The sequence below is a fragment of the Lagenorhynchus albirostris genome, chromosome 9 (genome assembly GCF_949774975.1).
Source record: "Lagenorhynchus albirostris chromosome 9, mLagAlb1.1, whole genome shotgun sequence".
NCBI lineage: Eukaryota > Metazoa > Chordata > Mammalia > Artiodactyla > Delphinidae > Lagenorhynchus > Lagenorhynchus albirostris.
The window spans coordinates 7,386,017-7,398,409 of NC_083103.1; the positions used below are offsets into that span (position 1 = coordinate 7,386,017).

Genomic DNA, 12,393 nt, shown 5'->3' on the forward strand with positions numbered 1-12,393 from the left:
GGTTTGTCCTTTACAATGGATTGTCCTTCCCCAATTTAAAACACTAAGAATGTAACTTTCTAAAATGCTCTAGTCTGAGAATTTTACTGCCCTATGAGCCAGTTAGGTCTTCCATCTGCAGCACTTAGATTTCTAATGAAAATAAATTATTTATGAAGAGTTATTGACTGAATTTTAGTGGAGTAGAGAGAGAGAGCACGAGAGAGCAAACTCTTTCCTCAAGATACAGGGAAACAATGCCTGAAACCTCCCCTGGGTCTCCCTGGTTGTTGACAGAACAGTTTGGGTAGGTGGGGTCTGTACCTGACTTCAAACCTTAAACTCCCCTGGCCAGGTTAGAGAATGGGGTTTTGCAAGACTCAATGTCCTGAGCCCTGCTGACCCTCAAGAAATCATGTCTCCTCAGTTCACCCAGTTTGGCCCCAAAGTGCAGTCTCTTAGTAGGTAAATGCTTCTCACCTAGCTACCCCTTTGGCTTTTGACAGTAATGCAGATTAGTTTATCGGATCAACTGGAAGTCAGTGTAGGTTAGGGCCAAAGGAATCATTGTGTAACTGTAGAGATGTCCAGTATTAGAATGGGCCACCTTGTAAGGTAACAAGCCTTTGTCAACCCTAGTCTTTAAACAGAGCTGATTGTCTGTCGGATGCTGGAAGTTACTCTCGGTGGGTGGGAACGCTGGGGCTGGACTGCTAAAGTCCCTCAGAGACCCCTTGTTCTGACGCCTTTCCCTTGGCTGGGGAGGAGAGAAGAGGTGGGCTGCTGAAGGGCCTGGGACCTGAGGGGAGGAGGGCCAAAGGGGAAGTCGCCGTGTGTGAGGACTGGAGGACTAGGGACAAGTTGTGTTTACAGCCTTTGCCCTGCTGTCCCAAACACAGCCCACTTTCCAAAGCTGTTCAAAGGCACAGCTCCAGAATCTGGAGATCTGAGCGCCATTCTGACTTACAAGCTTATAATGAAGGCTTGGCAAAGTCACCTTCCTTTCTGGTTCTTATTTTTCTCATCTGGAAAATGAAAGGGTAGGATCTGATGAGCTCTCAGTGCCTTCCAGCTCTGGCAGCCTGTGGCTGGCTCTGCCTCTCGGAGCAGGTCATTGAGCCAGTAGCCCTGGGGTGTGTGGGGACAGAACCACCACAGGCCTCCTTCTGATGGCTACCCTGCCCCGGCCCCTGTGGCTCCTGCTGGCTAGGGGTCTTTTTCTAACTTGCCACATTCTTGCCCCAAGTGTAATTTAGCGCCAGGCATGAATAGCAGGAGATCTGGGTTCCGGAACAGCCCTGACATGAACTAGCTGTGTGACCTTTAGTAACTTTCCTTCTCTTGAGCCTCAGTTGCCTCACCTGTAAAACCAGAGCCAGGGCTGGACTAGATGATCGACTTGCTGGGGTTGATAGCTTCAGGCACCTCCAGGAGTCAGGTCCCTGTTAGTCCAGAAACTAGGGCAAGCCCCGCTCTGTAGCTGACCCCCAGAATGAGAAGTCATCCACTTGACAGTGAAAGTGAAGCTCTGAAACGGACTTAGAACCAGCCCCCTGACTCTCCCTGGCTCTGCCACCAAGCATCTCTCAGGAGACCCCCCACTGATAGCATTTCCGTTGTCCATAAGAATCTCCTCTCCACCCTTTCCTTTGCAGTGGGTAAAAGAGACAGGCAGGGCTGAGTTTAATAGTTTTAAGGATGGGCTGGCAAGGCCCTAAACAGAAGTGTCCTGCCCGAGGTCACATAGCAAAGAAGAGAACCCAGGTGGCCACAACTCAGCCCAGTGAGAGCCCTCCCTCTCCAACTGCACACACGCTGCCTACTCCACCAGCTCCTGGGCTTTTCTCTACACCTCACTTCCCAGCCCTGGGCCACCAGCAGCTTTTGGACAGAGGGGAAGCAGAAACCGCCCTAGAGGACCACACCTCAGAGAACAGCAGGCTCTCCCAGGTGGTTTTGCTGTGAGGCTTCAGGCAGAGGAGGCAGGCCTGAAAGCCGACCTCCAAGAAGGCGTGGCTCCAGAACGTGGGCAAATAAAAGCCCGGAGAGCCAGCACCGCCTGGAGGCCGGCAGGAGGCCAGAGGAGCCGCGCAGCACGCCGCCCAGCTCCCGGGCCTTGCGAGCGGCCAGCTCACCGAGGCAGGAGGAGCCCTGGGAGGGGCTGGGGACTGCAGATAAGGGTCCTGCGGGCAGATAGATGGGGCAGATGGAGGGAGGCAGAGGTTCGTGGTCCAGATGGTGGAGGAAGTTCGGGGGGAGAATCACGGCAGTGGGCTGACACACAAGTCACACTGGGACAGCTGTGCACACTCACACGCATCCAGAGAGACAGACACGCACATCCACATGCACACGCACCCAAAGGCAGGTACAAGGAAAAGACAGCCCCTCACAGGCAGGCCTCACCCCAGTCAGACAGACCAACCTAGCCCTGCCTCATTCACCTGGAGGCATGCAGTGTTGAAAGAACTCCCCCTCCCACCTGCACACCCATCTACAGACATCTATCTACCTATCTGTGTTTCAGATGCCCATGGCGTCCCCCCAAACCCTGCTCCTCTGCCTGCTGGTCCTGGTGGTCACTGAAGGCCAGGGTCAACAGGCAGCCATCCCAGGCTGCTACTTGCACTGTAAGTAACCCTGGGAGCAAAGAGCTGGGTGGGAGCAAAGAGCTGATGGACTGGACAGAGGGGCAGGCAGCACCCTCGAGGGACCCAGTGAGGCTCAGGCAACAGGAGCTGGGCGAGCCTTCTCCAAGGCACCATCTACCGCTCTTCTGTCTTCTTCTAGCCTTCAATGTGACGGTGCGAAGTGACCGGCAAGGCACCTGCCAGGGCTCCCATGTGGCACAGGCCTGTGTGGGCCACTGCGAGTCCAGCGCCTTCCCTTCCCGTTATTCGGTGCTGGTGGCCAGTGGCTATCGACATAACATCACCTCCGTCTCTCAGTGCTGCACCATCAGCAGCCTGAGGAAGGTGAGGGGGCCCAGCCCGGTGGTGCTCGTTGCGGGTAGGGGAGACAGAGGAGATGGGGATCTAAGATGGCCTGAGGAAGGGGACTGGAACAGACACCCACCTCTCCCACAGGTGAAGGTGCAGCTGCATTGTGGGGGGGACCGGAGGGAGGAGCTGGAGATCTTCACGGCCAGGGCCTGCCAGTGTGACATGTGTCGCCTCTCGCGCTACTAGCCCATCCTTCTCCCCCCGCCACCCTCCCCTTGGTCAGAGGGTTTAATGTTGGAGTATATCCTACATATCCTGAACCTCAGCAAGGACAACAGCTCCAACCCTGTGAGAAGAGGGGCGTTTCTGCCTCTTCCCCACCTCTGCCTGGCTTCCTAACCAGTCCTTCATCATTTCATCTCCCTCTTTGTCCTAAATAAAGCAAGCAGATCATGAGTTTCTCTCTTTATTAAATCTACCCCCAGCCAGGGAAAGGGGAACAGACCATGGTTACTGTGACCACCCACCCTTGCCCCAGGACACAGGGAATCTTCTGCCTGTGCCCTCACCCCTCCCCCTGCCCAATAAATAAAAAGGGGACAAGGATGTACAGGGCAAGGGAGGGGAGGGAAGGAAGGAGGGTGCCCCAGGCCCAGGATAATGTCTGTGTTGCAGGTGAGCTGGGGGAGAATAAACAGACCATGGATCCCATGGTGGGGTGAGGAAGGACCTCCCGCTGGCACAAGGTGGGGCAGGTGAGGGGCCGAGTCCCCTTGCCCTAGGCTGGGAGCAGGGGGTGGGAACCTGCCTGCAGTCTGTAGCCCAGCTTTGTGGGGCAGAGGCAGATCCCTGATGGCAGCTTCCTGGTCAAGCTTGCCCTGGTCAAGTCCTGCCAGGACGGCCTGAGAGTTCTGTTGCCCGGACCCCCATCTCTCCTCCTCTCCCCCCAGTGGAAACTGCCCAGGCTGGGCCAGGCAGGAAGCCCTCCGAGCCCCCTCTGGCAAGGCCAGGAGTAGGTGTGTATCTCTCTGGACCCCTGGGCAGGAGGGAGGATGGAGGGACTGACAGCTCTGGGTTTAGCTCCTCCCCTTCTGGGGATCTTTAGCTCTGACCTCCACCGGTGGCCACCTGGGGTGTAAGCCGCTGGAGCGGGGCCTCTTTGGCCCCCTGGGTCCCCTGTAACCGGCGTAGCCGTAGCTCCTCCAGGCCTTGCCACAGCTCCTGACGTTCCTGGGCCTTCTGCTGTTCCCTGGGGAGAGAGGGCGAGGCAGTTCCCTTACCTGGGGCCCCACCTGCAATTCAGCCTCCCTCACCACCACCCCACCTGCAAAGAGACTCCACTTAGGGGAGAAGGCACTAAGGAGAGACTGGTCCCAGCCTGCGGTCATGGAGTAGATGGATCAGCCTGGCCCTGAGAGGCCCCAGCTGAAGTATAGGATGCTCCATACCTGCAAGAGGTACTTGGGAGGATAATTGGAGGATGCAGGGGATAACTGGGCTTGGATGCCCCAGCACTTGGCAAAAACATAGGGAAAGACTTTAAACATCTGATCAGGTGGGATGTGGGTTCTCCTCTTCGGTTCCCTCCAACCATTAGGAACTGGTTCTTTTCTGCTTTTCTCCCCTCTCCCTCCATGTCCAGCCTCCCAGCACTCACTGCTGCTTTTCCAGCTTGTAGGAGGCTGTGAGCTCATCAAACAGCTTCCCATTCATCTCCATGAAGGTCTTGAGCACATTGTAGATCAGAGACACAATGGTTCTTGGCAGGGTCAAGGGAGGGGGTGAGAGATGAGAGCAATTTCAGTTGGGTCCCACCTCCCTCTCTGGCATTCTGCCTGTCCCTGTGTCCCAAATACAGCATGCAGCCCTGAACACCACAAGCACCGCCCTCTGCCTGCCCCTTTCACCACCCCTCTGCCATCTTCGGATGCCTTCCCTGATCCTCTCCAGCTAGCAGTAACCCCAGTTCTGGACTGGCTGGCCCTGCCCCAGGTTCTGTGGGTTAGGTCAAGGCCTGGGCACTCACTGATTCCAGTGCTCCTTGGAGACTTGGTAGAGGGTCCCAAACACAGCAGGCAGCACAGTATGGCAGTTGTCCTCAATGAGGCTCAGGATATACTCATTGTTCCAGAAATACAGAGCCCGCTCTGCAACCTGGGGCAGCGAGATGGCAGAGTAGGCGCCTGGCAGTGGCTTCCCTGCACATGCAAGGCCTGGTATCCATCCCCAACCCCAAACCCAGGGCGCCCTGCCCTCCACACACCCCGTCTTCAGGGCTCATCTGACCCACGGGAGGAAGCAACATGGTGAGGTGAAAAGAACACTGGATTAGGAGTCCAACGCTCAGAGGAGAATCCTGGCTCCACTACACACTGGCCACGTGACTTTGGACAGGGTATTTAACCCCTCAGCCTCTGTTTTCAAATCTGTAAAGTGGGGCTAATAATAGCTACCTCCATACGGCTGTTGTAAGCATCAAATGAGGTATTCAGTAAACTGAAGGAAAAATTGACAACCACCAGGTATGGCTCATAAAAATGAAAGTCTGCACACACATGTAGGAGAACACTGGTTACAGCCAGCCTGGATGGTGTGGAGAAGCCTTGCTGGGCTCTGAAGTGGGGCTAATGAAATCTAAGGCCACTAAGGAAGCGGACAGCCATCCGTCCCATTCATGGACGTTTGCTAAACATCCATTTCAGTTTATGAAATGTGTTTATGCTACCATCCCTTCGGCTCTCATCACCACCTGTTGGCCCATTCTACAGATAAGGAAGCCTAATCTGACTCAGAGTGGTGAAGTGATTTGCTCAAGGCTCCTCAGCCAGTGGGAGGTGGATCTGAGGCTTGACCCCAGGTCTCCTGACCCTAAGTCCAGCATCTCCCCATTATTAGACCCAGGAAGGTCCAGAGGAGAAACTGAGGGCAGAGGAAGCTGTGTTAGGTCAACTTGCCAACCTTACCAGTCCATACCCTGGCTCTCACCCCCACCCATTCCAGCCCCATACCTGGAAATGGGGGCTGGACACACAGCGAGCCACCTGCTTGAAGAGGGGCTCCTGGATCTTCACGAACTGGGAGGGCTCAATGACATCCAGAATCTCTTCCATCTCCCCCAGAAACATCACCTGGGGTGGGGGAAGGGACACAGGGAGCAGCAGTTCCCACCTCCCCTGACACACACCTGCCTGCCCTCTGGAAGCTGAGCCCTCCCAACCTCCCTGTGGTGGACATCAAAGCCCTTCTTCATACCTCCTTCTGGGTGCAGGTTTTTGGCCAGTATTTGAGCAGCCCCCGGATCACCTGTGGGAGTTGAGGCAGAAAAGAGTCAGACCTGCGGGGGTGGGGGCTTGCCCTTCCCCCCAGAGGTACTCACATGCTCTGTCAAAGTGGCATCCTTCTCCAGGAACTGTACCACACAGTATGCCAGCTGCAGCGGGGCGTGGTGGGGGAGGAGGAGGCATAGAGAAAGAGGACAGGGGTCAGGAGGGGACCAGGACAGGACGCTAGACATTGGCTCATTTCCTATGTCTATTCTCTTAGTCACCAATCATTTACTGACCACCTAGGATACACCAGGCACCATGCTTGGTGTGCAGGGACACAATAATGACCTCACAGGGGAAACATTCAGCAAACTAGTCCTTACAAATTTTACAAAAGGTTCCTTAACCGGAATCTGTATCATGATCTATGGGAATACAGAAGGAGGAGAGCTCAAGCCTGCACAGGCAGGTCGAGCGGGAGGGGGCTGGGAAGTCTTCAGAGGCCAATGTCTGAGATCGGCCTTAAACGGTCATGGGGATTCTCTACGGTAGACGGAACAGAATTAGTCAAGAAAAAGGTGAGAGAGGATCCCGTGAGTTCACGCTTTTAGTGTGGCTGAAATCAGAGTGTCAGGCTGGCTCTGCGGGCCCGGGTGGCTGCCCTGACTCTGTCAGGACCTCTCTGCCGTGGCAGGACCAGGCCTGGGCCTTACCTGGGCGTGAAAGACAGACAGCGACTTGACAGAGTGCAGGGGAATCAGGACTCGAACCAGAAACTGCTTGTGCTCGGTCTTCAGGGGCAGCGCAAAGCCGTTGATGATGCTGAGGAGGGGGCAGAAGAGATGAGGAGGGTTGGCATGACTGGGCCTCAGTCCCTCCCCCCAGAATCCTGAGGCTCCAGCTGATGCCCAGAGAGAGTCACCTTCCTAAGATCTCCAGCAGCTCAGCCACGCCATTGAAGTGCTCAAGTTCATAGATGAACCTTTGAGAGGAAGAGAAGGATGCAGAAGGGCTCAAGGCAGTTGGAGCAGGCCCAGCCCTCCTCTCTGTCACCCTGCCTGCCCACCCCCAGCCTGCACATCAATCCAACTCTCTCCCCACCCAGAGGCTGTGCTCCCTTCCCCAAACCCCAAACGAGGCCCCACTGAGATCCACACCCACCTCTTTATTACCCTTCTCAGCCCAGCCACCAGTGCCACTCTGGGTCCCAGCTCAAACCTTTCTTCTTCTTCTTTTTTTTTTTTTTAATTTTTATTGGAGTATGGTTGCTTTACAATGTTGTGTTAGTTTCTACTGTACAGCAAAGTGAATCAGCTATACATATACATATATCCCCTCTTTTTTGGATTTCCGTCCCATTTAGGTTACCACAGAGCATTGAGTAGAGTTCCCTGTGCTATACAGTAGGTTCTCATTAGCTATCCGTTTAATACATAGTACCAATAGCGTATATATGTCAACCCCAATCTCCCAATTCATCCCACCCACCCTTTCCCCTCTGGTATTCAAACCCCTCTTCTATGAAGCATTCCAACTCGTCTCTTCCTCCCCGAGACCCTAACCCTCATTACCTGGTCCCCATCCAGTCCACAGGCACCTAGCCTGAGTCCTCCGCTCCTCATGCCAATCAACCAAAAGAATGACAAACACTTACAGTGTCTATTCTGTGCTATGTACTTCTCAAAATTATCCCAGGAGGTAGACCTTATTAGATCCATTATATAGATGAAGAAATCAAGGCTCAGCAGTTCAATGAAACTTGCCGCAAAGTTAATAAGCAAGGGATCTAATACACTGAGCTCCTGGAGGAGAGGGATCGTGCCTCACCTATTTTTTAGCTAATAACGATAAAAGCTAATGTTTCAGAGTTCCGGCCTTGGTCCAGGAGCTACACTGAGTGCTTTGAAGGCACTGCCTCATTTCATCTTGATGATTATCTCTGTGTAGTATAGTTATCATTCCCATTCTAGAGACGAGGAGACTAGGAGAGAGCTTAAATAATTTGCCCAAGTTCACCCAAATATTTGAACCAAACTCAAACACAGACCATCTAGCTCAAGAGCCAGTCTCAACTACAAGGCAATGTGGGTCCCTGATGCCCAGTGGGCACTGGCGCTCAATACATATTTGCAGAAAGAATCTCATTCTTTGGGTCCTTAAGGCCTGGTGTGACATTAGATCCTAGGCCCCCTGAACTGACCTAGTCCCTGCAAACCACTTCATCTCTCAGCCTCAATTTCCTCATCTGTAAAATGGAAATAAATACCTTTCTCTACTGATCTCACAGGATTTGTATAAGCAAAAATTATATAATATGTTGCCAAGAAAAAACTGGGCCCCCCAGCCCAGAAGCTTTTGCTCTGTCTTCTCCCCATAGCTCTCTCCCTCCCTCCCCAGGTCCCAGCGGGGTAGGCCGCAGGCACCCACCGGAGGAAGATATGGCTGCACTGTTTGCGGATGTAGGCCCGGAGCCCCAGGAACTTTCCATAGACCCTGTGCAAGATGGTCTTGAGGTACTCACGCTCCCGAGGGTCCTCGCTATCAAATAGCTCCAGGAGCTGTGGGACACAGGATCAGGGGTTAGGAAAGAGGCCAAGCCAGGTTGCTTCCATCCTATCCCCACGCCACTCAGAGAGCCTGCCCCTGCCCCATGACAGCACCCGGCCTGGGCTCCCCACTTCACCATCAGGACAAACTTTTGATCCACATATCTCTTGGCCACGGAGGGCTGGAAGTCTGGGCTCTCCAAGAAACGCAGGAAAAACTCGTATACCAGCTGGAGGAGGGGAACAGACAGAAAGGTGAGTTCAGGAGCAGCCTCCCCCCTCATCCTGCCCTGTGGCCCTCATCCAACAGTCCGGGGCCTAAGGAGACCCTCTACCCTCTCCTCGGATCTCTTCTGAAACTCAGATCCCTGTCTTCCCCAGCCCTCATACCTGAAGATGTGGCCATGAAGGCTCAAGGTTGGGCTCATCCTCTTCAGGGTCAAATTCAGGGTTCTCACTGGGCGGCAGCGTCCGGAAGATATTCACTGAGATCTGAGGGGAGAGAGTCAGGGTTCTCTACGGAAGAACCCTTGAAGGTGGAAACCAGGACATCCCTCATCCAAAGTTTAATGGGCCTCAGCACCTACCCAAGCAACCAATTCACTCCTTGGCAATCATTACCTGAACATCTAGTTCATGGATAGACCTGGGCCCAGGGTTGGGGACCCAGGGGTGGATGCGATACATCCCTGCCCTCTATCAGGTGCAGTCCAGCAGGGAAGACGAGATGGAAAGTGGTAAGGTCTAAGGACATTCTAAGCAGCAAAAGGGAGATTTCTGGCTTGGGCATTGAGAGAGGCTTCATGGAAGAGGCAGCACCTGAGCCAGGCCATGGCGATAAGGAACGTGGTGGGAGTGCACACCAGGCCTCAGGAGAGCATAAGCAACAGCGCAGGGTGGGACAAGCCCAGGAGGCACTGAGTTACCTACACTGGCCGGGCGCTGGGCAGCAGTGGGGCTGGGACAGGGGCTGCGGGGGAGGAAGATGTGGGCCTTGAGGCCAAGCCAAAGACCGTGGGTTTATTCTCCGCACGAGGGCTCCGCAGGCAGGCTTAGGGTTCCCATGGGCACCAAGCCCTCCCCCAGAGGCCAGGTGCCAGGTGCTCACCATGCGGATGATGTCTGGGTAGACAGGCTCAATGAGGACCCCCCGAGTGCTCCCCACACACTCCACCAGCTCATTGAGCGCCGCCCGCTTCACCTCCTTCCCCTTCAGGTCGGCCACACAGTCCAAGAAGTCAAACATCACCCCACACTGGGCCAGCTTCCGGCTCAGCAGCTCATGCAGCTCAGAGGCTGGCACATCTGGGGAGGAAGGAGGGGGCTGAGCCTGGGCCCCAGCTGCCACAGCTCTGGGCAGGGGCGGGCCCTCCTAATCCCTAAGGCTGGCTCCTCTGCCCCCCAGACCCCGTGCTTTTGTGCCATCTCCCACTCCTTGCAGAAAGCAAACAACTTCTGTCCCATCCTCCATTCTTGTGAAGTAAAGGAGCTTCATCTCTTCATCCTAACCTAGGCTCAGAGAACACGATAGCCTGACTTTAAAGCATGGGAACAGACCCTGGCTGCCTGGCCTTTCCACAGGTGCCCAAACAGCCACTGCCTCCCTCTCATAGGCGGCACTCTGTTCTAAGAGCCAGAAGTGGGGAGGAGAGCCAGCACCGAGGACCTCTCGGGTGCCCTCTGCCTCAGCCAGTTGGGCCCTGTAGCCCAGAGCTGGGGGGACCTCAGGGTGACTGCAGGGAAGCGTGCTAAGCACCTGCCCCAGGACCCCGGCAGCAGCTGGGCTGGTAGTGGCCTCCTGGAACCCAAGCTGTAGGCCCCACCCTTGGCCCTGGTCTGCCCCCCAGGGTGGCGCCACCTCCAGATGCCCCACCTCCAAGGATGACAGGCCAGTCAGGCCATGCGTCAGCAGAGAGGGTAGAGGGCTGGGAGGTGGCGGTCAGGTGGTGGAGTCCCTGGCCTGGAAGGGGCCGTCCAGACTCCCTCTGATCGCAGCTGCCAGCTGCTTCCCACCACCCCACCCCCAAACCTCACTTGCCCACTCCAGGACTCAGGTAGCCCCGGAGCCAAGACCGGGCTCACCTTTGAGCAGGGGCAGTGGGATGAGTTCCTGCTGGTTGCTCTGATAGCGGAATTGAGAGGAGCTGTGGGACCGCCGGGGCCGGGCCCTGCGGAGGGAACGGCGGGAGAAGCCGTCCACCTTGTCGGGTGGGGGCACCGGGGACAGCCCTGGGGACGAGGGGCTGCCGGGGGTGCTCGCGGGGGGCAGCTTCGTCTCCATGGCGGTCAGGCGGTGGGCCAAGCCTTCAGAGCCCCTGAGCTTCCCTCTGGGCCTGCAGGATGCTGCGTGAGGCTGGGCTGACTAACTTGGGCCCATCCTGTGCGGTGGGGAGGAGCACAGCACAGTCCTGGCCCCCCCCCCAGGGCCTCTGGCAACTGCCCAGTCCTGGGGGGCAAGCACGGTAGAGAGGAGGATGGCTCAGGTCTCAGGTCCTTCCTGAGGGTCGGAAGAGTCCAGTTAGGGTTCCCACCCTGGCTCTTTTAAAAAAGAAGTCAGGGCAGAGAGGTCAGCAAGAAAGAGACAGAGAGAGCCTGTCAGTTCTTTCAGGACAGCCTGTGGGGCTGCGGCGGAGCGCCCAAGTCTTCTTTCCCTCCTACCCTGGCCCAGACCCTAAAGAGAGGTGCAGCCCTCTCCCACAGGAGACAGGGCCCTCCCTTCTCCCTGACTGAAAGGCCCCAGACTCCAAAACAACCCATCTCGAAATAGGGCCTCTCCCGCCAGCCAGACCCTACCTGGAACGGGGACCTCGTTCCTCATCCCTGGCCCCTAACAGAATGGGGCCCCCGTTTCTGCTCCACTAATCCAGTCACCAGGGACTTCCCCAAGAATGAGGGTCCCATCCCCCTGCCCCCCCACGACCCGCAGCCTCCCCCCGCCTCAGTTTCTCCTTCCTCGCTCCCAGATCTCATCTGCCTCTCGAGGGGGGGGGCCACTCACTTCTCAGATGCCCAGACTTTGGTCGCCGACCCTCCAGGGGCTGCCGGTGGGGAGGGAGCAGCTGTTCAGGGCTCCCGAGCCGCGGTCCGGTTCAGGGCGCTGGCGCTGGGCGGCGGCGCTCCTGGGTTCTCTCTCTGGCTCCGGGGGGGCCGGAGCGTGCACCCAACTCAGCCCCGCGTCGGGGCGCGGGCGCCCGACGGGCTCTGGGCTGGCCGGGGCAGCGCGCAGACCTCTCCTCAAGTCGTGGCACCCGACCCGCGCAGCACCACAGGAGCCCCGGCTCTGTACGCACCGGCACCCGCCGCCCAGCTGCTCACGATGACATCAAGTCACCTCCCCCAGTCGGCCCGCACATCCCCGCGGGTTTGGGGGCCGGGGGCGGGGTGGGTGGGTGGGGTGCTGCGTCAGGAAGTTCCCGCCCGGGGCAGCTGGGAGATGTAGTCCCCTCACCAATAAAAGCGGCTGCCTGACCAAAGGGGTAATCCCTGCGGGCACCCAGGGACAAGACTGAAGCTGAGCGGGAAGGGGTCCAACTGGCGCTGGGTTCCTGCTTTCTGCAAGGGAGACTGCATAGGGAGAGAGGAAGACTCAGGAGTCTGCACCAGGAAGCTGGGGGCGATGCCAGGACTCCGGCAGGAAAGAGGCCCAATCCTATGCCAGGC

At 56.7% G+C, this 12,393-nt stretch overlaps 2 protein-coding genes across 5 annotated transcripts; one reads left to right on the forward strand and one right to left on the reverse strand.

Moving 5' to 3' along the window:
* The first annotated feature begins 2,506 nt into the window (after positions 1-2,506).
* GPHA2 (glycoprotein hormone subunit alpha 2) lies at positions 2,507-3,362 on the forward strand. Of its 2 annotated transcripts, XM_060158733.1 has the most exons (3): positions 2,507-2,609; positions 2,770-2,954; positions 3,066-3,362. In XM_060158733.1, exons 1-3 carry the CDS (start codon positions 2,507-2,509, stop codon positions 3,165-3,167), a joined length of 390 nt encoding a protein of 129 aa, XP_060014716.1. In that variant the 3' UTR covers positions 3,168-3,362. The 2 variants fall into 2 exon arrangements, with proteins under 2 accessions (XP_060014716.1, XP_060014715.1); XM_060158732.1 differs by having other exon boundaries at positions 2,512-2,609; positions 2,770-3,362.
* Positions 3,363-3,374: 12 nt separating this feature from the next.
* Positions 3,375-12,111, reverse strand: PPP2R5B (protein phosphatase 2 regulatory subunit B'beta). Of its 3 annotated transcripts, none has more exons than XM_060158736.1 (14): positions 11,732-12,111; positions 10,816-11,230; positions 9,842-10,038; positions 9,124-9,225; positions 8,871-8,963; positions 8,615-8,745; positions 7,110-7,169; positions 6,901-7,009; positions 6,298-6,351; positions 6,174-6,224; positions 5,930-6,049; positions 4,948-5,075; positions 4,579-4,680; positions 3,375-4,170 (listed from the first exon to the last, which is right to left on the reverse strand). In XM_060158736.1, the coding sequence occupies exons 2-14, from the start codon at positions 11,012-11,014 to the stop codon at positions 4,023-4,025; spliced, it is 1,494 nt and encodes a 497-aa protein (XP_060014719.1). In that variant the 5' UTR covers positions 11,015-11,230; positions 11,732-12,111; the 3' UTR covers positions 3,375-4,022. The 3 variants fall into 3 exon arrangements, with proteins under 3 accessions (XP_060014719.1, XP_060014717.1, XP_060014720.1); XM_060158734.1 differs by having other exon boundaries at positions 10,816-11,271; XM_060158737.1 differs by having other exon boundaries at positions 10,816-10,901; positions 11,732-12,108.
* Positions 12,112-12,393: the final 282 nt, after the last annotated feature.